At 50.1% G+C, this 26,644-nt stretch overlaps 1 protein-coding gene across 3 annotated transcripts in view; it reads left to right on the forward strand.

Annotated features, from left to right (window-relative positions):
* Positions 1-25: 25 nt before the first annotated feature.
* Positions 26-26,644, forward strand: part of LOC110515667 (high affinity cAMP-specific and IBMX-insensitive 3',5'-cyclic phosphodiesterase 8A) — a 157,458-nt gene continuing 130,839 nt past the window's right edge. For 2 of the 3 annotated variants that reach the window (XM_036964408.1, XM_036964409.1), the window contains exon 1: positions 26-1,351. In XM_036964408.1, coding sequence (XP_036820303.1) covers positions 1,223-1,351 — 129 coding nt within the window. In that variant the 5' untranslated portion in view covers positions 26-1,222. The remainder of the gene's footprint in view (positions 1,352-26,644) is intronic. The other variant, XM_036964410.1, reaches the window with a different exon arrangement.

Below are 26,644 nucleotides of genomic sequence, written 5' to 3' on the forward strand. Positions count from 1 at the left end.
TGACGTCAGTAAAGGCTGTAGGTCAATCCTTGCGGCAGCTTTTATTGGACGTGCTGCTGTCAAGCAGTGCCGAAGAATTGGAAGGGCAAACGCTCGAAAGGCAGAGAAAAATACTTAAATAATTCACCATTATGTAGCGAATTTCTGTATTTTGCGTTTATAAAGAACAATCACCCATCTTCCTTACTGAAAACCGAAACTTGGGGGACGCGCAGCGGTCTGTTTTTATGCGATTGGTCTGATCCAGAGGAGGTACCTCTTCAACAGATAATTTGACAGCACTCTTCATATTTTTTTTCAGAAAGAGGAAAAAATTGCAACTCATTTTTACCCAGTTTTCTATCTCTGTCGGGTCGTCATCAAGCTGACAGTGGATGTCTGAATGAAGATTCCACCCAAATATTTCTGTTTCGCCTAATTGGTATTTTTTTGGCAGATAAATGGCATGTTTTGTCGGACTAAATTGCATTTTGTTGCAAGGGGGAGTCTTGAGATTGGAGCGACAGTCGAGGGGAGCACCATGCAGTGTGAATATTGTAGCCTGTTGATGATGGGGTATATGAGGCTGGAACAAACTGTCGTGAGAACCGGATTGTGGCCAATGTCTTGAAATGAAGTGGCTAACCAGATAGTCAAAGAAAAACATTAGTTCAATGGAATTGGATGGTTTTGGGTGGGGAGGACGGTTTCAGCAGAAGGCTTATTGGACGAACATGGATCAAACTTCTGCTTGAATTCAACCAGAAGACTGACGTTTACTTGAAAAGAGTAAAGTTTAAAAAAAAATACATACATTCAGAAAGAGAGAGAGAGAGCAAGTGATGTACGAATCCGAGGCGGGGAAGCCGTCTCATGAAGGATAAATCGGCCCTGGAATAGAACCACAGAACAGCGGCGTTCTATAATAACGGGATTCGTGTTAGCAATAATAAAACGACGCGTGTAGAAAATCTCTCAAAATTGCTTCATGTAAAAAAAAAATTAAAAAGCAGAGAGAGGAAATCTGTTTCCTGGTTAGGGGGGGTGGGTGGGTGGGGGGGGAGGAACATCTATTATTCATGCTTAGTGTTAGAGAAACTAGAGAGAGCGTTTAGCATTACGATTTATCAAGAGGGAGAAAAAGACCCCCCAGAAGATATCAGTGGAGGGATACCGAATGACAGTCGTCCAGGTATTGGTAAAGCACTTGAGCTAGAGGGATTGTCAGAAGTGGGGTTGAAGCATGGGCTGTGCTTCAAGCATTCATATCTCCGATAGGGTGGTCTATCAAAGTGGAAAGGAATCAGACGATTCCCAGCAGACCAATGCCACTCCTGCCCCAGGACTTCTGATCAAACCCAGCACTATCAAGGTGAGACACACACAGGCCGCTCTTCTTGGAGAAGAGCCACACACAGACACACACAGACACACACACACAGACACACACAGGCCACTCTTCTTGGAGAAGACACACAGACTCACACAGACCCACACACACACATACCCACACACACACAGTTTCTCCTTATGTGTTATGTCTAAATGTCCCATACTTCCTTCTACAGTACCATCCAATGTATTTATGATTCGGTGATATGAGGATGTTGAAACGGGTGCTGTACGGCATTAATATGGACCATCAAACCTTGTGATGTGCAGCATCAACCTCCTCTTCTGTCTGTCTTTACTTTCCGAGCAGGAGAAGTGGATTAGGCGTCAGTCCAAATGTATGACCTCGGTGACCCCCGCCCCCTCCCTCCACACAGAGCAGGTCGTAGGGGGTCATACAGACCGTATTGTTCAGTATTCCATAACACTATATAGACCATAAGGCCTAGCCAGGCAGGCAGCGTGGAGGACATACATCTCCAACCACGTCACAGTTTCCCCGGCTATTTTCTCTCATGAATAGATGGCATTTGTTTACAGCTTGTGGTTATTTCATATCCAGCCAACTCTGTGTGTGGGAGTAGTTGAAATTCAATCTAACAAGCAGTACAGAATTTGTACAGTTGCATACTGACACATGTTGGGCCTACAGTATTTAAACGTGTAATGTTTGTAAATAAAATAGCAGGATGTTATTTGAACTCTGTGAAAATTAACAGGTGGACTCCTGTCAAATGTAGGACACCTACACTTCGTGTGTGTGTGTGTCTTCTCCAAGAAGAGTGGTCTGTGTGTGTGTGTGTGTGTGTGTGTGTGCGCATAGTGCTTGGCAGTACTGTAATTGTGTAAATGAAGATACAGTGAACATGACCGTGGTTTGATTGAATATTCCCTGTAGTCATCATTGGACCGTGGTGTTCATTCACATTAATGCATGTGGACGTGGCTGTTTGGGGCTGTTAGTGTAGAATGTATTCACTCTGACATTCATGTTGTTTACTACGCGTCCAGGATGGTAAAAGCCACGTCATCAGTCTGTTGGGCCATAAAACCAACAAACGGTGACATGTCATCTAATGTGGTACTGATTGAAATCTAGCAGGACTTTTCTGTCCACACACAGTTTGATCTGGGCATAGAGTACATCCAACTCACAATGTTGATACAGACATGTCAATTAATGTGATCGAAATCACGTCATGGACTTTAATCACGTCACAATGTCATCCTTTATCTAGGATATAGTACAGTATGTAGGCCTGTCCAATCACAGCAGTATGTAGGCCTGTCCAATCACAGCAGTATGTAGAGGCAGTATGTAGGCCTGTCCAATCACAGCAGTATGTAGGCCTGTCCAACCACAGCAGTATGTAGAGGCAGTATGTAGGCCTGTCCAATCACAGCAGGTGTAGAGGCAGTATGTAGGCCTGTCCAATCACAGCAGGTGTAGAGGCAGTATGTAGGTCTGTCCAATCACAGCAGTATGTAGGCCTGTCCAATCACAGCAGGTGTAGAGGCAGTATGTAGGCCTGTCCAATCACAGCAGGTCTAGAGGCAGTATGTAGGCCTGTCCAACCACAGCAGGTGTAGAGGCGCAGTATGTAGGCCTGTCCAACCACAGCAGGTGTAGAGGCAGTATGTAGGCCTGTCCAACCACAGCAGGTGTAGAGGCAGTATGTAGGCCTGTCCTGCTACACGAACCACAGCAGGTTTTGAGGCAGTATGTAGGCCTGTCCAACCACAGCAGGTGTAGAGGCAGTATGTAGGCCTGTCCAATCACAGTATGTGTAGAGGCAGTATGTGTAGAGGCAGTATGTAGACCTGTTCAACCACAGTATGTGCCTGTCCAATCACAGTATGTGTAGAGGCAGTATGTGTAGAGGCAGTATGTGTAGAGGCAGTATGTGTAGAGGCAGTATGTGTAGAGGCAGTATGTAGGCCTGTCCAAGCACAGTATGTGTGGAGGCAGTATGTGTGGAGGCAGTATGTGTGGAGGCAGTATGTGTAGAGGCAGTATGTGTAGAGGCAGTATGTGTAGAGGCAGTATGTGTAGAGGCAGTATGTGTAGAGGCAGTATGTGTAGAGGCAGTATGTGTAGAGGCAGTATGTGTAGAGGCAGTATGTGTAGAGGCAGTATGTGTAGAGGCAGTATGTAGACCTGTTCAACCACAGTATGTGCCTGTCCAATCACAGTATGTGTAGAGGCAGTATGTGTAGAGGCAGTATGTGTAGAGGCAGTATGTGTAGAGGCAGTATGTGTAGAGGCAGTATGTGTAGAGGCAGTATGTAGGCCTGTCCAAGCACAGTATGTGTGGAGGCAGTATGTGTGGAGGCAGTATGTGTGGAGGCAGTATGTGTGGAGGCAGTATGTGTAGAGGCAGTATGTGTAGAGGCAGTATGTGTAGAGGCAGTATGTGTAGAGGCAGTATGTGTAGAGGCAGTATGTGTAGAGGCAGTATGTGTAGAGGCAGTATGTGTAGAGGCAGTATGTGTAGAGGCAGTATGTGTAGAGGCAGTATGTGGGCCTGTCCAACCACAGCAGCTGTGGAGGCAGTATGTGTGGAGGCAGTATGTGTGGAGGCAGTATGTCCAACCACAGCAGGTGTAGAGGCAGCAGGTGTAGAGGCAGCAGGTGTAGAGGCAGCAGGTGTAGAGGCAGTCACAGTTAAAACATCAACACTAGAGGAGTTCAGCACAAGCACCTTTAATCACCCAGAACGTCGAATATCGTGGGATGACCAGTGGGTATACAGTATAAATATACAGTGATAGTATATCGTGGGATGACCAGTGGGTATACAGTACAAATATACAGTGATAGTATATCGTGGGATGACCAGTGGGTATACAGTACAAATATACAGTGATAGTATATCGTGGGATGACCAGTGGGTATACAGTATAAATATACAGTGATAGTATATCGTGGGATGACCAGTGGATATACAGTGATAGTATATCGTGGGATGACCAGTGGGTATACAGTATAAATATACAGTGATAGTACATTCTGGGATGACCAGTGGATATACAGTGATAGTATATCGTGGGATGACCAGTGGATATACAGTACAAATATACAGTGATAGTATATTGTGGGATGACCAGCGACCCAAACACCGTGGCTGCTTCACCGGGCGCCAAGCAGCCAAATCTCTGGACATGGAATAGACCTACCTAGATCCTGGGCACAATGTTAATACAGGCAACAATCTAGTACTGGGCAGTACTTATGGAGGCCTGACCTAGTACTGGGGGGTACTTATGGAGGCCTGACCTAGTACTGGGCAGTACTTATGGAGGCCTGACCTAGTACTGGGCAGTACTTATGGAGGCCTGACCTAGTACTGCGCAGTACTTATGGAGGCCTGACCTAGTACTGGGCAGTACGTATGGAGGCCTGACCTAGTCCTGGGCAGTACGTATGGAGGCCTGACCTAGTACTGGGCAGTACGTAGGGAGGCCTGACCTAATACTGGGCAGTACGTAGGGAGGCCTGACCTAATACTGGGCAGTACGTAGGGAGGCCTGACCTAGTACTGGGCAGTACGTAGGGAGGCCTGACCTAGTACTGGGCAGTACGTAGGGAGGCCTGACCTAGTACTGGGCAGTACGTAGGGAGGCCTGACCTGGTACCGGGCAGTTCGTGTGGAGGCCCGACCTGGTACTGGGCAGTACGTGTGGAGGCCCGACCTGGTACTGGGCAGTACGTGTGGAGGCCCGACCTGGTACTGGGCAGTACGTGTGGAGGCCCGACCTGGTACTGGGCAGTACGTGTGGAGGCCCGACCTGGTACTGGGCAGTACATGTGGAGGCCTGACCTGGTACTGGGACGTACGTAGGGAGGCCTGACCTAGTACTGGGCAGTACGTAGGGAGGCCTGACCTAGTACTGGGCAGTACGTAGGGAGGCCTGACCTAATACTGGGCAGTACGTAGGGAGGCCTGACCTAGTACTGGGCAGTACGTAGGGAGGCCTGACCTAGTACTGGGCAGTACGTAGGGAGGCCTGACCTAGTACTGGGCAGTACGAAGGGAGGCCTGACCTAGTACTGGGCAGTACGTAGGGAGGCCTGACCTAGTACTGGGCAGTACGTAGGGAGGCCTGACCTAGTACTGGGCAGTACGTAGGGAGGCCTGACCTAGTACTGGGCAGTACGTAGGGAGGCCTGACCTAGTACTGGGCAGTACTTATGGAGGCCTGACCTAGTACTGGGACGTACGTAGGGAGGCCTGACCTAGTACTGGGACGTACGTAGGGAGTCCTGACCTAGTACTGGGACGTACGTAGGGAGGCCTGACCTAGTACTGGGCAGTACGTAGGGAGGCCTGACCTAGTACTGGGCAGTACTTATGGAGGCCTGACTTAGTACTGGGACGTACGTAGGGAGGCCTGACCTAGTACTGGGACGTACGTAGGGAGGCCTGACCTAGTACCGGGTAGTACGTAGGGAGGCCTGACCTAGTACCGGGCAGTACGTGTGGAGGCCTGACCTGGTACCGGGCAGTACGTAGGGAGGTCCGACCTGGTACCGGGCAGTACGTAGGGAGGCCCGACCTGGTACCGGGCAGTTCGTGTGGAGGCCCGACCTGGTACTGGGCAGTACATGTGGAGGCCCGACCTGGTACTGGGCAGTACGTGTGGAGGCCCGACCTGGTACTGGGCAGTACGTGTGGAGGCCCGACCTGGTACTGGGCAGTACGTGTGGAGGCCTGACCTGGTACTGGGACGTACGTAGGGAGGCCTGACCTAGTACTGGGCAGTACGTAGGGAGGCCTGACCTAGTACTGGGCAGTACGTAGGGAGGCCTGACCTAGTACTGGGCAGTATGTAGGGAGGCCTGACCTAGTACTGGGCAGTACGTAGGGAGGCCTGACCTAGTACTGGGCAGTACGTAGGGAGGCCTGACCTAGTACCGGGCAGTACGTAGGGAGGCCTGACCTAGTACCGGGTAGTACGTAGGGAGGCCTGACCTAGTACTGGGCAGTACGTGTGGAGGCCTGACCTGGTACCGGGCAGTACGTAGGGAGGCCCGACCTGGTACCGGGCAGTTCGTGTGGAGGCCCGACCTGGTACTGGGCAGTACGTGTGGAGGCCCGACCTGGTACTGGGCAGTACGTGTGGAGGCCCGACCTGGTACTGGGCAGTACGTGTGGAGGCCCGACCTGGTACTGGGCAGTACGTGTGGAGGCCTGACCTGGTACTGGGATGTACGTAGGGAGGCCTGACCTAGTACCGGGTAGTACGTAGGGAGGCCTGACCTAGTACCGGGCAGTACGTGTGGAGGCCTGACCTGGTACCGGGCAGTACGTAGGGAGGTCCGACCTGGTACCGGGCAGTACGTAGGGAGGCCCGACCTGGTACCGGGCAGTTCGTGTGGAGGCCCGACCTGGTACTGGGCAGTACGTGTGGAGGCCCGACCTGGTACTGGGCAGTACGTGTGGAGGCCCGACCTGGTACTGGGCAGTACGTGTGGAGGCCCGACCTGGTACTGGGCAGTACGTAGGGAGGCCTGACCTAGTACTGGGCAGTACGTAGGGAGGCCTGACCTAGTACTGGGCAGTACGTAGGGAGGCCTGACCTAGTACTGGGCAGTACTTAGGGAGGCCTGACCTAGTACTGGGCAGTACTTAGGGAGGCCTGACCTAGTACTGGGCAGTATGTAGGGAGGCCTGACCTAGTACTGGGCTGTACGTAGGGAGGCCTGACCTAGTACTGGGCAGTACGTAGGGAGGCCTGACCTAGTACTGGGCAGTACGTAGGGAGGCCTGACCTAGTACTGGGCAGTACTTATGGAGGCCTAACCTAGTACTGGGACGTACGTAGGGAGGCCTGACCTAGTACTGGGACGTACGTAGGGAGGCCTGACCTAGTACTGGGACGTACGTAGGGAGGCTTGACCTAGTACCGGGCAGTACGTAGGGAGGCCTGACCTAGTACTGGGCAGTACGTGTGGAGGCCTGACCTGGTACCGGGCAGTACGTAGGGAGGCCCGACCTGGTACCGGGCAGTACGTAGGGAGGCCCGACCTGGTACCGGGCAGTTCGTGTGGAGGCCCGACCTGGTACCGGGCAGTACGTGTGGAAGCCCGACCTGGTACTGGGCAGTACGTGTGGAGGCCCGACCTGGTACCGGGCAGTACGTAGGGAGGCCTGACCTAGTACTGGGCAGTACTTAGGGAGGCCTGACCTAGTACTGGGCAGTACTTAGGGAGGCCTGACCTAGTACTGGGCAGTATGTAGGGAGGCCTGACCTAGTACTGGGCTGTACGTAGGGAGGCCTGACCTAGTACTGGGCAGTACGTAGGGAGGCCTGACCTAGTACTGGGCAGTACGTAGGGAGGCCTGACCTAGTACTGGGCAGTACTTATGGAGGCCTAACCTAGTACTGGGACGTACGTAGGGAGGCCTGACCTAGTACTGGGACGTACGTAGGGAGGCCTGACCTAGTACTGGGACGTACGTAGGGAGGCTTGACCTAGTACCGGGCAGTACGTAGGGAGGCCCGACCTGGTACCGGGCAGTACGTAGGGAGGCCCGACCTGGTACCGGGCAGTTCGTGTGGAGGCCCGACCTGGTACCGGGCAGTACGTGTGGAAGCCCGACCTGGTACTGGGCAGTACGTGTGGAGGCCCGACCTGGTACCGGGCAGTACGTGTGGAGGCCTGACCTGGTACTGGGACGTACGTAGGGAGGCCCGACCTAGTACTGGGCAGTACGTAGGGGGGCCTGACCTAGTACCGGGACGTACGTAGGGAGGCCCGACCTAGTACCGGGACGTACGTAGGGAGCCCTGACCTAGTACCGGGCAGTACGTAGGGAGGCCTGACCTAGTACTGGGCAGTACGTAGGGAGGCATGACCTAGTACTGGGCAGTACGTAGGGAGGCATGACCTAGTACTGGGCAGTACGTAGGGAGGCGACACCCACCCCCAAAGGGGGCGACACCCTGGACCCAAACTGTTACAGACCTATATCCATCCTGCCCTGCCTATCTAAGGTCTTCGAAAGCCAAGTCAACAAACAGGTCACTGACCATCTTGAATCCCACCGTACCTTCTCCGCTGTGCAATCTGGTTTCCGAGCCGGTCACGGGTGTACCTCAGCCACGCTCAAGGTACTAAACGATATCATAACCGCCATCGATAAAAGACAGTACTGTGCAGCCGTCTTCATAGACCTTGCCAAGGCTTTCGACTCTGTCAATCACCGTATTCTTATCGGCAGACTCAGTAGCCTCGGTTTTTCGGATGACTGCCTTGCCTGGTTCACCAATTACTTTGCAGACAGAGTTCAGTGTGTCAAATCGGAGGGCATGCTGTCCGGTCCTCTGGCAGTCTCTATGGGGGTGCCACAGGGTTCAATTCTCGGGCCGACTCTTTTCTCTGTATATATCAATGATGTTTCTCATGCTGCGGGCGATTCCCTGATCCACCTCTACGCAGACGACACCATTCTATATACTTCCGGCCCGTCCTTGGACACTGTGCTATCTAACCTCCAAACGAGCTTCAATGCCATACAGCACTCCTTCCGTGGCCTCCAACTGCTCTTAAACGCTAGTAAAACCAAATGCATGCTTTTCAACCGTTCGCTGCCTGCACCCGCACGCCTGACCAGCATCACCACCCTGGATGGTTCCGACCTTGAATATGTGGACATCTATAAGTACCTAGGTGTCTGGCTAGACTCTAAACTCTCCTTCCAGACCCATATCAAACATCTCCAATCGAAAATCAAATCAAGAGTCGGCTTTCTATTCCGCAACAAAGCCTCCTTCACTCACGCCGCCAAACTTACCCTAGTAAAACTGACTATCCTACCGATCCTCGACTTCGGCGACGTCATCTACAAAATTGCTTCCAACACTCTACTCAGCAAACTGGATGCAGTTTATCACAGTGCCATCCGTTTTGTCACTAAAGCACCTTATACCACCCACCACTGCGACTTGTATGCTCTAGTCGGCTGGCCCTCGCTACATATTCGTCGCCAGGCCCACTGGCTCCAGGTCATCTACAAGTCCATGCTAGGTAAAGCTCCGCCTTATCTCAGTTCACTGGTTACGATGGCAACACCCATCCGTAGCACGCGCTCCAGCAGGTGTATCTCACTGATCATCCCTAAAGCCAACACCTCATTTGGCCGCCTTTCGTTCCAGTTCTCTGCTGCCTGTGACTGGAACGAATTGCAAAAATCGCTGAAGTTGGAGACTTTTATCTCCCTCACCAACTTCAAACATCTGCTATCTGAGCAGCTAACCGATCGCTGCAGCTGTACATAGTCTATTGGTAAATAGCCCACCCATTTTCACCTACCTCATCCCCATACTGTTTTTATTTATTTATTTTTATTTTTCTGCTCTTTTGCACACCAATATCTCTACCTGTACATAACCATCTGATCATTTATCACTCCAGTGTTAATCTGCATAATTGTAATTATTTGCCTACCTCATGCCTTTTGCACACAATGTATATATAGACTCCCCTTTTTTTCTACTGTGTTATTGACTTGTTAATTGTTTACTCCATGTGTAACTCTGTGTTGTCTGTTCACACTGCTATGCCTTATCTTGGCCAGGTCGCAGTTGCAAATGAGAACTTGTTCTCAACTAGCCTACCTGGTTAAATAAAGGTGAAATAAAAAAAATAAAAAAAAGGCCCGACCTAGTACTGGGACGTACGTAGGGAGGCCTGACCTAGTACTGGGCAGTACGTAGGGAGGCCTGACCTAGTACTGGGCAGTACTTATGGAGGCCTAACCTAGTACTGGGACGTACGTAGGGAGGCCTGACCTAGTACTGGGACGTATGTAGGGAGGCCTGACCTAGTACTGGGACGTACGTAGGGAGGCTTGACCTAGTACCGGGCAGTACGTAGGGAGGCCTGACCTAGTACTGGGCAGTACGTGTGGAGGCCTGACCTGGTACCGGGCAGTACGTTGGGAGGCCCGACCTGGTACCGGGCAGTACGTAGGGAGGCCCGACCTGGTACCGGGCAGTTCGTGTGGAGGCCCGACCTGGTACCGGGCAGTACGTGTGGAAGCCCGACCTGGTACCGGGCAGTACGTGTGGAGGCCCGACCTGGTACCGGGCAGTACGTAGGCAGGCCTGACCTAGTACTGGGCAGTACTTAGGGAGGCCTGACCTAGTACTGGGCAGTACTTAGGGAGGCCTGACCTAGTACTGGGCAGTATGTAGGGAGGCCTGACCTAGTACTGGGCTGTACGTAGGGAGGCCTGACCTAGTACTGGGCAGTACGTAGGGAGGCCTGACCTAGTACTGGGCAGTACGTAGGGAGGCCTGACCTAGTACTGGGCAGTACTTATGGAGGCCTAACCTAGTACTGGGACGTACGTAGGGAGGCCTGACCTAGTACTGGGACGTACGTAGGGAGGCCTGACCTAGTACTGGGACGTACGTAGGGAGGCTTGACCTAGTACCGGGCAGTACGTAGGGAGGCCCGACCTGGTACCGGGCAGTACGTAGGGAGGCCCGACCTGGTACCGGGCAGTTCGTGTGGAGGCCCGACCTGGTACCGGGCAGTACGTGTGGAAGCCCGACCTGGTACTGGGCAGTACGTGTGGAGGCCCGACCTGGTACCGGGCAGTACGTGTGGAGGCCTGACCTGGTACTGGGACGTACGTAGGGAGGCCCGACCTAGTACTGGGCAGTACGTAGGGGGGCCTGACCTAGTACCGGGACGTACGTAGGGAGGCCCGACCTAGTACCGGGACGTACGTAGGGAGGCCTGACCTAGTACCGGGCAGTACGTAGGGAGGCCTGACCTAGTACTGGGCAGTACGTAGGGAGGCATGACCTAGTACTGGGCAGTACGTAGGGAGGCATGACCTAGTACTGGGCAGTACGTAGGGAGGCCCGACCTAGTACTGGGACGTACGTAGGGAGGCCCGACCTAGTACTGGGACGTACGTAGGGAGGCCCGACCTGGTACTGGGACGTACGTAGGGAGGCCCGACCTGGTACTGGGACGTACGTAGGGAGGCCCGACCTGGTACTGGGACGTACGTAGGGAGGCCCGACCTGGTACTGGGACGTACGTAGGGAGGCCCGACCTGGTACTGGGACGTACGTAGGGAGGCCCGACCTGGTACTGGGACGTACGTAGGGAGGCCCGACCTGGTACTGGGACGTACGTAGGGAGGCCTGACCTAGTACTGGGTAGTACGTAGGGAGGCCTGACCTGGTACTGGGCAGTACGTAGGGAGGCCCGACCTGGTACCGGGACGTACGTAGGGAGGCCCGACTTGGTACCGGGCAGTACGTAGGGAGGCCCGACCTAGTACTGGGACGTACGTAGGGAGGCCTGACCTAGTACTGGGACGTACGTAGGGAGGCCTGACCTGGTACTGGGCAGTACGTAGGGAGGCCTGACCTAGCACTGGGCAGTACGTAGGGAGGCCTGAGCTGGTACTGGGCAGTACGTAGGGAGGCCTGACCTAGTACTGGGACGTACGTAGGGAGGCCTGACCTGGTACTGGGCAGTACGTAGGGAGGCCTGACCTGGTACCGGGCAGTACGTAGGGAGGCCTGACCTGGTACCGGGCAGTACGTAGGGAGGCCTGACCTGGTACCGGGCAGTACGTAGGGAGGCCTGACCTGGCACTGGGCGATACTTAGTACTGGGGACACAACCACAGCAGCAGACGTACAGACAGTTTTAACACCAGAGAATAATGGCATTGATTCATATGTAATTATTTAATTTAGCCTTTATTGAACTAGGCAAGTCAGGTAAGAGCAAATTCTTATTTACAATGACGGCCTACATCGGCCAAACCCGGACGTCACTGGGTCATTTCAGGCGGTCCCATGTGCTCTGCACATGAACTTGAACACAGCAGTTGGAACGTAGCGAATGGCATCAACCATATGGAAACCATGTGTTCTGATGTGTTTGATACCATTCCACCTATTCCGCTCCAGTCATTACCACGAGCCTGTCCTCCCTGATTAAGGTGCCACCAACCCTCCCGTGGGACACAGTGTGCTACTTTATACATCTTCTTTGTGATCGTTCAGAGGACCTGAAGTGCACCATGTCCCAGGCACACCTCTCCCTGCCTGCCTTTCTAGCCCTCCTACCCAGGCCTGGGTCCTGTTCATTAGTGCGCACCGTAGCTAAACGCTTTGCAACTGAACGGAAAATTAAGTGTTTCATTGGAAAACTTCAGGTAGTTCCGTCCTTCCCTGATTCAGTCTGTTGTCTTATGCTTGGGGACTAGTGAAGAAGACCCAGGTCATCAGACCAGACAGCAGAACCACCCAGTCAGACAGCAGAACCACCCAGTCAGACAGCAGAACCACCCAGTCAGACAGCAGAACCACCCAGTCAGACAGCAGAACCACCCAGTCAGACCAGACAGCAGAACCACCCAGTCAGACCAGACAGCAGAACCACCCCAGTCAGACCAGACAGCAGAACCACCCCAGTCAGACCAGACAGCAGAACCACCCCAGTCAGACCAGACAGCAGAACCACCCCAGTCAGACCAGACAGCAGAACCACCCAGTCAGACAGCAGAACCACCCAGTCAGACAGCAGAACCACCCAGTCAGACAGCAGAACCACCCAGTCAGACCAGACAGCAGAACCACCCCAGTCAGACCAGACAGCAGAACCACCCAGTCAGACAGCAGAACCACCCCAGTCAGACAGCAGAACCACCCAGTCAGACAGCAGAACCACCCAGTCAGACAGCAGAACCACCCAGTCAGACAGCAGAACCACCCAGTCAGACAGCAGAACCACCCAGTCAGACAGCAGAACTACCCAGTCAGACCAGACAGCAGAACCACCCAGTCAGACAGCAGAACTACCCAGTCAGACCAGACAGCAGAACCACCCAGTCAGACAGCAGAACCACCCCAGTCAGACCAGACGGCAGAACCACCCAGTCAGACCAGACGGCAGAACCACCCCAGTCAGACCAGACGGCAGAACCACCCAGTCAGACGGCAGAACCACCCCAGTCAGACCAGACGGCAGAACCACCCAGTCAGACCAGACGGCAGAACCACCCCAGTCAGACCAGACGGCAGAACCACCCCAGTCAGACGGCAGAACCACCCCAGTCAGACCAGACGGCAGAACCACCCCAGTCAGACGGCAGAACCACCCCAGTCAGACGGCAGAACCACCCCAGTCAGACGGCAGAACCACCCCAGTCAGACCAGGCGGCAGAACCACCCCAGTCAGACCAGACGGCAGAACCACCCAGTCAGACCAGACGGCAGAACCACCCCAGTCAGACCAGACGGCAGAACCTCCCCAGTCAGACCAGACGGCAGAACCTCCCCAGTCAGACCAGACGGCAGAACCACCCCAGTCAGACCAGGCGGCAGAACCACCCCAGTCAGACCAGACGGCAGAACCACCCCAGTCAGACCAGACGGCAGAACCACCCCATTCAGACGGCAGAACCACCCCATTCAGACGGCAGAACCACCCCATTCAGACGGCAGAACCACCCCAGTCAGACGGCAGAACCACCCCAGTCAGACCAGACGGCAGAACCACCCCAGTCAGACCAGGTGGCAGAACCACCCCAGTCCAGGGAGGCGGCCCCTGTGACGTCCAGGGAGGCGGCCCCTGTGACGTCCAGGGAGGCGGCCCCTGTGACGTCCAGGGAGGCGGCCCCTGTGACGTCCAGGGAGGCGGCCCCTGTGACGTCCAGGGAGGCGGCCCCTGTGACGTCCAGGGAGGCGGCCCCTGTGACGTCCAGGGAGGCGGCCCCTGTGACGCCCAGGGAGGCGGCCCCTGTGACGCCCAGGGAGGCGGCCCCTGTGACGCCCAGGGAGGCGGCCCCTGTGACGCCCAGGGAGGCGGCCCCTGTGACGCCCAGGGAGGCGGCCCCTGTGACGCCCAGGGAGGCGGCCCCTGTGACGCCCAGGGAGGCGGCCCCTGTGACTACCAGGCGTATTCTTGCATTACGCAGCCGTTGTAATATTAAAGGGATTTTTGCAGTTTTAATCCTCTTTTCTACTGACCCAGAGTCAGATTAACTCATGGATACTCATGGAAGTTGAAGGTAGTTTCTGGAGCCATTGCTAACTAGTGTTAGCACAATGACTGGAAGTCTACAGGAACAGCTAGCATGCTAGCTTTTTAAAAATGTTTTTTTTTTGCCAAAATGTCGTACTATCCCTTTAACTGTGGGGCTTCCCGTGTACACTTTTTGCCAAAATGTCGTACTATCCCTTTAACTGTGGGGCTTCCCGTGTACACTTCTGACTGCTTCTAGGAACTTTGTGTTTTAAAGAAGCAGGGTGCACAGGGCTCACAGGCGTCAAAACACCGTGCACTAAGCGTGATCACGTAGTTAACAATGAATCTATTGATCTGTACACTATCAAGTGCCTTTAGCCTAACGTAGGACTCGTCCCAACATGAAAGGCTTGTAGGTTCTCTGTAGGCACAGAGCACAGTCATGAGTCGGGTCTGGAGTGTTTCCTGCAGGTCTCACATGGTCAGGAGGGAGAAACTCCGGAGGGGGCCCTGTAGACATTGTGACTTGTGAGCAGCTGACAGAGGAACTTGTTAGGGGCTATGTTGGGGCCTAGGAGCGTAAACTCCTCCCCAGTCATGGGTTCAGTCCTACATGGCACCCGATGTAGTGCACTACGTTTGACCAGAGCACTATGGGGCCTTGTCAAAAGTAGTGCACTAAATAGGGAATAGGGTGCCTGCTGGGACACGGATATGATTTGAACCGCTGAGGTAAATGATGAGCAGTATAGCTCTGAATCCCTTTGTGGTTCTCGGTACGTGCCAGGCCTCTCCTTTTTCCCTTTAAAGGCCCACTCCTGAATTAAAAAAAAAACAACCAACAACAAAAAGCAGCCCTGCCACTTGGCTAGCTGTAAAGCTGGGTGATGATCATCGATTTAAAGGCCTATATCCTGTCCAGTTGCACGGTGTTGGTCTCTCTCTCTCTCTCTCTTTCCTTGAACCTGTTCTATCAAACTGCGACCAAAACACTTGCATTTGTGACCCCATGACTTGGCAGCGCAACACCAATTTTTTAAGATGTTGTTGCTTGGGTGAAACTTTGTTTTTTGGGGTCACGTTAGTCTCTGGTTCACATTTGAGCTTTTTTATTTTTTATTATCAAGATGTATTCAAACTGCATGTTGGGTATTTGTTGGGCTGTTGGGGGGGGGGGGGGGGGGGGGGGTACTGGAGGAACAGAGTTGGGCTGTTGGGGGGGTACTCGAGGAACGGAGTTGGGGGGTATTCAACCCAGATATTCAAAAAGTTGGTCCGAAGTCCTGTTTGAATCTTTTTTGCGATACGTAATTCAGTCATCATGTACTGTTGTGTGAAAATTTATAAAAGCTTTCCCCCAAAAATTTGCCCAATTTAAATATCGACTCCAAAGTAGGCCTACAGTGCATTCGGAAATGATTCAAAAAACTTTTGACTTTTTTGTTACGTTACATCCTTATTCTAAAATGGATTAAACAATAAAACAAATCTCATCAATCTACACACTACCCTGTAATAACAAAGTCAAAAAATATATATATTTGTGCAAATGTATAAAAAACAATAGAAATACCTTATTTACATAAGTTTAGTCACATTGTTTCTGCGACCTTTATCAGAACCCCACAGTTCTTACCTTTCTAACAGTACTACACATGTGTTTGTAGGACTTCGTTTTGAAACTGAATTGTACTTTGTGTGGGTAATATACAATATTATGCGTCATTTAGAAAATGGCACCAGAGAGGGTCAGAGCAAGTACACCGTTTAACAGAGCAAGTACACCGTTTAACAGAGCAAGTACACCGTTTAACAGAGCAAGTACACCGTTTAACAGAGCAAGTACTCCGTCCAATTATTATAATTGTTTGTTCCCAGATGTAGTCTCCTGATGTGGTTGTGGACTTTGAAAAACTAGAAAATGGATGAAAAGGGATTTTGCCAATAGATGAAACAGATTTTATAGGGCCCTACACCTTTAGTGACAGATTTTATAGGGCCCTACACCTTTAGTGACTGATTTTATAGGGCCCTACACCTTTAGTGACTGTTCAAAATCACTTACAATAGGGCTTGGAATGACCATGGACCTCACTTACAATTAACACCCCCTCCCAACAATCAATGTAAATATGATATTGTCAAATTAAATTGTAATTATTTGTTTATGAAGGGTACAAATTAAAGATGGCAACATTTTAAATGATGAGTTCATCATCCGTTTTCCACTGGCAAATGTACCTGAAGATCAAGCCCTGTAAAGGAACGCTAATTTAAAAGATGGCTAGTCATTTATTAGCCTGGTTCTGGATGGAATGCAGGCACGTTATGAGACACAAGGTCATTGTTGGTGTGACCAAATCATACTGGTGCCATCAACTGAAAGAGTTGGTCTAGTCTAGAGACCTGACTAGAGTTCACATCTTCATAGTCAGTCTTGAAGTCTACGATAGACCTCCTCTATAGTCCATAGATCATAGTCAGCTGTAACTGTCAATAGCAAGGCTTAAAACGATGTTTGATTGAACCCTGAATATAGAAACTGAATGGGGAAGTCTCTTCCATACAGGGTAGACTCCTCCTCCTCACTACGGTAGACTCCTCCTCCTCACTACGGTAGACTCCTCCTCCTCACTACCGTAGACTCCTCCTCCTCACCACGGTAGACTCCTCCTCCTCACTACGGTAGACTCCACCTCCTCACTACGGTAGACTCCTCCCCCTCACTACGGTAGACTCCTCCTCCTCACTACGGTAGACTCCTCCTCCTCACTACTGTCGACTCCTCCTCCTCACCAGGGTAGACTCCTCCACCTCACTCTATAGAGAGACAGCATGTCAACCTGTAGGCCCTGCATGACCCCAATACATTAATGAACAACAACATGTCCAGGCCAGTAGAAATTCTTGGGGGGGGTTAGTTGTACCGTGGCGTGTTTCATATGCAGCCACGGAGTGGTGGCCCCCATAGGCTGTTCTCTGTGCTTTGATTAATGAACAACAACCTTGACTAGTTCATAAAAAGGTGTCAAACTGACTGAATAAAAGTCCATGTCCTATCGCCTTGCCGTTCATAAATCATACCACGTATGTCCATGGTATTGCGTTCGGACGATTAAATGAAAGATCTCCATTTTGTATTTTTGACATACAGTCCATCAGAACATCCCAGACAGGGACGTTGAATAGAGTGACACGTCAGTAGCCGACCGAATCGCATCGGTAAGAGAGCTGTTCATTCGGCTCCCTCATTTGCATACCGGTAGTCGTTTTTTTGGGGGGCGATTTTTATCTGCAGATAAATGATGAAAGCATTTTGATGAAGAAGGTGAATCCCTCCTCGCTGCAGTAGGCAGGCTAGTGGAGCGAGAGCCTCACTCTGGTCCCAAATATGGTCAAAGAAAAACAGATTTGAATTGTTTGAAATGTACTGATGTGTTATCGACAAAGATATCGATTTATAGGTCTGTTGATTTTAATCAAAGTGTCCCACAATGGAGTCGTCAACTGCTGCGTTGTGTCGTAAAGACCATGTTTAACACCTGCTTCAATCGCACCTGTATTACTGAGGAAAGGGACCATGTTTAACACCTGCTTCAATCGCACCTGTATTACTGAGGAAAGGGACCATGTTTAACACCTGCTTCAATCGCACCTGTATTACTGAGGAAAGGGACCATGTTTAACACCTGCTTCAATCGCACCTGTATTACTGAGGAAAGGGCCTCTTAAAAGGAAGGAAGCCTGTGGACTGTGGACTCTTACAGGATTCTTTTAAAAGTCCATACTGTCAAATGCCTGTCCCTCCCTATGTTTTATATATTATACAACAGCTGATGAAACTAACACTGTAAACACACCAAAACACGGATCAGTGTTATTTCCAGGTAATTTACTTCATCTTTACGGGCTACTTTTTCTATTTGCCTGCCTAGCCTATGTGCTTGTGGAAAACACTGATTAGTGACGGTCTATTTCAGAGACGTTAGCAGAGCTGTCAAGATGTCAGAGTTGGTTTGAAGTCTCTCCTCTGGCACAACAACCACTATCTTATTACACTATGACCATACCAAGAACACTGGCTCATCAATTACACAAGGTGTGTGTGTGTGTGTGTGTGTGTGATTTTATAAAATAAAATAAACACACACAGCTAGCTCCAACGGGCTACAAATCTGTTAAACCGTCTTCTCATTAGGGCTCGGAATGACCATGGACCTCACAAACCCAGCTGTACTGTGCTGGCCCGGTACTTCTCACCAAACCCAGCTGTACTGTGCTGGCCCGGTACTTCTCACCAAACCCAGCTGTACTGTGCTGGCCCGGTACTTCTCACCAAACCCAGCTGTACTGTGCTGGCCCGGTACTTCTCACCAAACCCAGCTGTACTGTGCTGGCCCGGTACTTCTCACCAAACCCAGCTGTACTGTGCTGGCCCGGTACTTCTCACCAAACCCAGCTGTACTGTGCTGGCCCGGTACTTCTCACCAAACCCAGCTGTACTGTGCTGGCCCGGTTACCCTCCACTGTATTGGCTGGAATCCTGCTGGATGGGACGATGTGGAAAGAAAACATCCGACCCAGTTCAGTACGGTTTAGGTTGGCCTTAGTGTGTGTTACTGTGTGTGTCTGTGTTGTGGGAGTGTGTACAGTTGAAGTCGGAAGTTTACATACACTTAGGTCGGAGTCATTAAAACTTGTTCTTCAACCACTCCACAAATATCTTGTTAACAAACTATTGTTTTGGCAAGTCAGTTAGGACATCTACTTTGTGCATGACACAAGTAATTCTTCCAACAATTGTTTACAGACCAGATTATTTCACTTATATTTCACTGTAGCACAATTCCAGTGGGTCAGAAGTGTACATACACCTAGTTGACTGTGCCTTTAAACAGCTTGGAAAATTCCCCCAAAATATGTCATGGCTTTAGAGGCTTCTGATAGGCTAATTGACATAATTTGAGAAAATTGGAGGTGTACCTGTGGATGTATTTCAAGGCCTACCTTCAAACTCAGTGCCTCTTTGCATGGGAAAATCAAAAGAAATCAGCCAAGACCTCAGAAAAAAAAATTGTAGACCAAGTCTGATTCAAAGGACCTTGTGAAGATGCTGGAGGAAACGGGTACAAAAGTATCTATATCCACAGTAAAACGAGTCCTATATCAACATAACTTGAAAGGCCGCTCATCAAGGAAGAAACCACTGCTCTAAAACAGCCATAAAGAAGCCAGACTACGGTTTGCAACTGCACATGGGGACAAAGATCTTACTTTTTTGGAGAAATTTCTTCTGGTCTGATGAAACAAAAATAGAACTGTTTGACCATAATGACCATCGTTATGTTTGGAGGAAAAATGGGGAGGCTTGCAAGCTGAAGAACACCATCCCAACCGTGAAGCACGGGGGTGGCAGCATCATGTTGTGGGGGGGCTTTGCTGCAGGAGGGACTGGTGCACTTCACAAAATAGATGGCATCATAAGGTAGGAAAATTATGTAGATATATTGAAGCAACATCTCAAGACATCAGTCAGGAAGTTAAAGCTTGGTCGCAAATGGGTCTTCCAAATGGACAATGACCCCAAGCAGACTTCCAAAGTTGTGGCAAAATGGCTTAAAGACAACAAAGTCAAGGTATTGGGGTGGCCATCACAAAATCCTAACCTCAATCCCATAGAAAATTTGTTGGCAGAACTGAAAAAGCGTGTGAGAGCAAGGAGGCATACAAACCTGACTCAGTTACACCAGCTCTGTCAGGAGGAATGGGCCAAAATTCACCCAACTTATTGTGGAAGGCTACCCGAAACGTTTGACCCAAGTTGAACAATTTTAAAGGCAATGCTACCAAATACTAATTGAGTGTATGTAAACTTCTGACCCACTGGGAGTGTGATTTAAATAAAAGCTGAAATAAATCATTCTCTCTACTATTATTCTGACATTTCACATTCTTAAAATAGTTCTGATCCTAACTGACCTAAGACGGGGAATTTTTCCTAAGATTAAATGTCAGGGCTTGTGAAAAACTGAGTTTTTAAATGTATTTGGCTAAGGTGTATGTAAACTACCGACTTAAACTGTATATGTGTGTGTGTGTGTGTGTGTGTGTGTGTCAAGGGCAGTCTACCATCTGGGCCGGTCTGCCTGTGATAAGGCTCAAGTACAAGGTCTAGTGATAGTTGTCTTAGTCCGGGAACAGGGCGGTGGTGCATTCCTGCCTCTACACATCAGGCATAAATGGGACAGGCAGCAGGGTTCCAGACAGACAGCAGGGTTCCGGACAGACAGCAGGGTTCCGGACAGGCAGCAGGGTTCCAGACAGACAGCAGGGTTCCAGACAGACAGCAGGGTTCCAGACAGACAGCAGGGTTCCAGGCAGACAGCAGGGTTCCAGGCAGGCAGACAGCAGGGTTCCAGGCAGGCAGACAGCAGGGTTCCAGGTAGACAGCAGGGTTCCAGGCAGACAGCAGGGTTCCAGACAGACAGCAGAGTTCCAGACAGACAGCAGGGTTCCAGGCAGACAGCAGGATTCCAGGCAGGCAGACAGCAGGATTCCAGGCAGGCAGACAGCAGGATTCCAGGCAGGCAGACCAGCAGGGTTCCAGGCAGGCAGACAGCAGGGTTCCAGGCAGGCAGACAGCAGGGTTCCAGACAGACAGCAGAGTTCCAGGCAGGCAGACAGCAGGGTTCCAGGCAGGCAGACAGCAGGGTTCCAGGCAGGCAGACAGCAGGCTTCCAGGCAGGCAGACAGCAGGCAGACAGCAAGGTTCCAGACAGCCAGCCAGCCAGCAAGGTTCCAGACAGCAGGGTTCCAGGCAGACAGGCAGCAGGGTTCCAGGCAGACAGGCAGCAGGGTTCCAGGCAGACAGACAGCAGGGTTCCAGGCCGGGTTCCAGGCAGACACATAGCCAGACGGGCAGGGAGGCAGACTGCCGGGCAGGGAGGCAGTTGACTTTCACACCACACCACAATCTCTGTTTGTGATCCTCACTGTCTGTCTTTGTAGTGGTCAGACAGACATAATGAGAGATTTGTATCCCAGGCAGTTATCTTCCATTGAACAGGGTTGATCGTTTTGTTAGCCCAATACTGTTTGTACCATGTTTTGTGCTGCTACCATGTTGTTGTTGTGTTGTGTTGCTACCATGTTGTTATGTTGTGTTGCTACCATGTTGTTATGTTGTGTTGCTACCATGTTGTTGTTGTGTTGTGTTGCTACCATGTTGTTATGTTGTTATGTTGTGTTGCTACCATGTTGTTATGTTGTGTTGCTACCGTGTTGTGCTGCTACCATGTTGTGCTGCTACCATGTTGTGCTGCTACCATGTTGTGTTATGTTGCTACCGTGTTGTGTTGCTACCATGTTGTGCTGCTACCATGTTGTGCTGCTACCATGTTGTGTTATGTTGCTACCGTGTTGTGTTGCTACCATGTTGTGCTGCTACCGTGTTGTGCTGCTACCATGTTGTGCTGCTACCATGTTGTGTTATGTTGCTACCGTGTTGTGTTGCTACCATGTTGTGTTGTGCTGCTACCATGTTGTGTTGTCGTGTTGCTGTCTTATGTTGTCTTGGGTATCTCTGTATGTTGTGTTGTGTCTCTTGTTGTGATGTGTGTTTTGTCCTATATTTATATCGTATTTTTATTTTTTAATCCCAGGACCCCCGTCCCCACAGGAGGCCTTTTGGTAGGCCGTCATTTGTAAATAAGAACATGTTCCTTAACTGACTTGCCTAGTTAAATGAAGAATGAACACCATACTTCTGTCTGTGTGTAAGTGACAGCCCATCCCACCACCGCCACCACAACAACAGTATAAGTACTGTACAAGATGTGGGCCGCATCCCAAATGGCTGGGTGCTGGTCAAAACTAGTGCACTATATAGGGAATAGGGGGCCATTCTAGGACACACACGTAATTGTATACAATGTTTGACTTGGGATGAAAGAAGTACAGGAGCTGTGTTTTTCCAAGTCGGTCCATTAGCCTTTTGTTCCCCCGAAATACACACACTGACATTTATGCAGTAGAGCCCTGAAACACTGCTTATCAAGGTCATGATGAGCAGCTGATGTTTAGGCTACAGTGTGATTAGACCAAGGCTGATGTTTAGGCTACAGTGTGATTAGACCAGGGCTGATGTTTAGACTACAGTGTGGTTAGACCAGGGCTGATGTTTAGGCTACAGTGTGGTTAGACCAGGGCTGATGTTTAGGCTACAGTGTGGTTAGACCAGGGCTGATGTTTAGACTACAGTGTGGTTGGACCAGGGCTGAGTTAGGCTACAGTGTGGTTAGACCAGGGCTGATGTTTAGGCTACAGTGTGGTTAGACCAGGGCTGATGTTAGGACGGGGCTGATGTTTAGACTACAGTGTGGTTAGACCAGGGCAGATGTTTAGGCTACACTGGGGTTAGACCAGGGCTGATGTTTAGGCTACAGTGGGATTAGACCAAGGCTGATGTTTAGGATATAGTGTGATTAGACCAGGGCTGGAATAAAAGGCTGCACACCCAGTAACTATGCTGGAGGATGGTTGACCACCCAGTAACTATGCTGGAGGATGGTTGACCACCCAGTAACTATGCTGGAGGATGGTTGACCACCCAGTAACTATCCTGGAGGATGGTTGACCACCCAGTAACTATGCTGGAGGATGGTTGACCACCCAGTAACTATGCTGGAGGATGGTTGACCACCCAGTAACTATGCTGGAGGATGGTTGACCACCCAGTAACTATGCTGGAGGATCGTTGACCACCCAGTAACTATGCTGGAGGATGGTTGACCACCCAGTAATTATCCTGGAGGATGGTTGACCACCCAGTAACTATGCTGGAGGATGGTTGACCACCCAGTAACTATGCTGGAGGATCGTTGACCACCCAGTAACTATGCTGGAGGATGGTTGACCACCCAGTAACTATCCTGGAGGATGGTTGACCACCCAGTAACTATGCTGGAGGATGGTTGACCACCCAGTAACTATCCTGGAGGATGGTTGACCACCCCTGAGATAAAATATTGCAACATTACAACCATACACTTTTATCAAGTTATTAATTGAATGAATTAGGGATCAAATGGATAAGGTTGGCTACTTTACAGCAAGGTGTCTAGACATGTTTCTATACTAGGCTCTAATATTCATGTTTCAGAGGATCTATGCACAGCAACTTATTTGCCTCCTAGCAGATCTTCCTGCCTGGGGCATCGGCTCTTTGCCTGGCCACCTGACAGATCTTCCTGCCTGGGGCATCGGCTCTTTGCCTGGCCTCCTGACAGATCTCCCTGCCTGGGGCATCGGCTCTTTGCCTGGCCACCTGACAGATCTTCCTGCCTGGGGCATCGGCTCTTTGCCTGGCCACCTGACAGATCTCCCTGCCTGGGGCATCGGCTCTTTGCCTGGCCACCTGACAGATCTCCCTGCCTGGGGCATCGGCTCTTTTCCTGGCCTCCTGACAGATCTCCCTGCCTGGGGCATCGGCTCTTTGCCTGGCCACCTGACAGATCTCCCTGCCTGGGGCATCGGCTCTTTGCCTGGCCACCTGACAGATCTCCCTGCCTGGGGCATCGGCTCTTTGCCTGTCCACCCATCTGCATCACTCCAGCCAGGAGAAAGGACTTCTAGGATGGCAGTCTGACTGAATGGATGTATTAATAGATGGAGCAGGAGAATTAAATTCAGAGTCTTCAGGAAAATCTGGTCTGTCAGTACACACACACACACTCTGTCAGTCAATGGGCATGTGGTGTTATGCTGTGTCATACTTGCCGTTTTTTTTTAAATCTCTGCTGGAAAACCAGGTGAAGGACGTGAGGAGAGAGCGAGATAGGGCATAAAAACACACACTGAATGCATCCCAAATAGCCCCCTAATACCTATTCAGAGCACCAGGGCTCAGGTCAAAAGTAGTGCACTTTATATAGGGAATAGGGTGCCAGTTGAGATGCCATCCTCTGTCTGAAGCTGAGCGGGCAGTCTGACGGTCTAGACTCCACTCCAGACAGTCCTATGTGACAGCCCATCAGGAATGTTCCGTTTCAAACCTGACAAATGATGCCTAACTAGACTTTTAAACCTGGAGAACTTTAGAATTAGAACTCTTGTAAAGAACATTCTTTATTGATGAAACATTCACAGGCAGCAACATGGCATCCATCTATACCACCTAACTCTATGGTATGAAGTTGACCTAACTCTATGGTATGAAGTTGACCTAACTCTATGGTATGAAGTTGACCTAACTCTATGGTATGAAGTTGACCTAACTCTATGGTATGAAGTTGACCTAACTCTATAGTATGATGTTGACCTAACTCTATGGTATGAAGTTGACCTAACTCTATAGTATGAAGTTGACCTAACTCTATGGTATGAAGTTGACCTAGCTCTATGGTATGCAGTTGACCCAACTCTATGGTATGAAGTTGACCTAGCTCTATGGTATGAAGTTGACCTAGCTCTATGGTATGAAGTTGACCTAGCTCTATGGTATGCAGTTGACCTAACTCTATGGTATGAAGTTGACCTAACTCTATGGTATGAAGTTGACCTAACTCTATGGTATGAAGTTGACCTAACTCTATGGTATGAAGTTGACCTAGCTCTATGGTATGATGTTGACCTAGCTCTATGGTATGAAGTTGACCTAACTCTATGGTATGAAGTTGACCTAGCTCTATGGTATGAAGTTGACCTAGCTCTATGGTATGCAGTTGACCTAACTCTATGGTATGAAGTTGACCTAACTCTATGGTATGAAGTTGACCTAACTCTATGGTATGAAGTTGACCTAACTCTATGGTATGAAGTTGACCTAGCTCTATGGTATGAAGTTGACCTAGCTCTATGGTATGCAGTTGACCTAACTCTATGGTATGAAGTTGACCTAACTCTATGGTATGAAGTTGACCTAACTCTATGGTATGAAGTTGACCTAACTCTATGGTATGAAGTTGACCTAACTCTATGGTATGAAGTTGACCTAGCTCTATGGTATGAAGTTGACCTAACTCTATGGTATGAAGTTGACCTAGCTCTATGGTATGCAGTTGACCTAACTCTATGGTATGAAGTTGACCTAACTCTATGGTATGAAGTTGACCTAACTCTATGGTATGAAGTTGACCTAACTCTATAGTATGAAGTTGACCTAACTCTATGGTATGCAGTTGACCTAACTCTATAGTATGAAGTTGACCTAACTCTATGGTATGAAGTTGACCTAGCTCTATGGTATGCAGTTGACCTAACTCTATGGTATGAAGTTGACCTAGCTCTATGGTATGATGTTGACCTAACTCTATAGTATGAAGTTGACCTAACTCTATGGTATGAAGTTGACCTAACTCTATAGTATGAAGTTGACCTAACTCTATGGTATGAAGTTGACCTAACTCTATGGTATGAAGTTGACCTAACTCTATGGTATGAAGTTGACCTAACTCTATAGTATGAAGTTGACCTAACTCTATAGTATGAAGTTGACCTAGCTCTATGGTATGAAGTTGACCTAACTCTATGGTATGAAGTTGACCTAGCTCTATGGTATGAAGTTGACCTAACTCTATAGTATGAAGTTGACCTAGCTCTATAGTATGATGTTGACAGAAATGACCTGGCCGTGGCCATCCTGATTCATCTTTGAGAGAGGCCAGTTGTCTTCTCTCTGTCACAACACCATCATACAACAGTAGAGAGATCACAGCACCTCGAGACGGCCAGAGACTCCCTGCAGCTCTCTCTGGTTCTTCATGCTTCACATGTGAGGTGTCAGCTAAGGTGAGGTGTACTTTAGGAACAGAACTTCCCATTGTTTTAGAAACCAGAAATAGTCTGCTTTGGATAAGGCAGCATTCAGAGAGCGGCTGCTCTCCCCCTCAAGGTTAGGGACCGAGCATCATAAGGGAAGCATGTGATCGATTCATGAGATTGCAGAAACCAACCAACGGATGGTATCCGTCCTTCCAAAACAAGAAACGCAAATCACCACAAAGTGTTTACTTTGTAGCCAGACTGTTCTTTGTCAGAAGCTCGCAGGAATGTGCTTCTTCTGCCTCTGGACTATAGAAGTAGAATTGGTAGACTGGACGTAGATCTACAGTACCCAGTCAGACAGGTCATGACGATTCTGCTGGTCCTTTCCAATAGTCATATTGCTATGGCTCTGGCTCTGGCTCGCTGAGCCGACAGACACCCTGGTGTGCATCCCAAATCGCACACCCTATTCCCTACATAGCACACTACCCTATGGGCCCT

This window comes from Oncorhynchus mykiss, chromosome 26 (assembly GCF_013265735.2).
Source record: "Oncorhynchus mykiss isolate Arlee chromosome 26, USDA_OmykA_1.1, whole genome shotgun sequence".
Classification (NCBI taxonomy): Eukaryota; Metazoa; Chordata; class Actinopteri; order Salmoniformes; family Salmonidae; genus Oncorhynchus; species Oncorhynchus mykiss.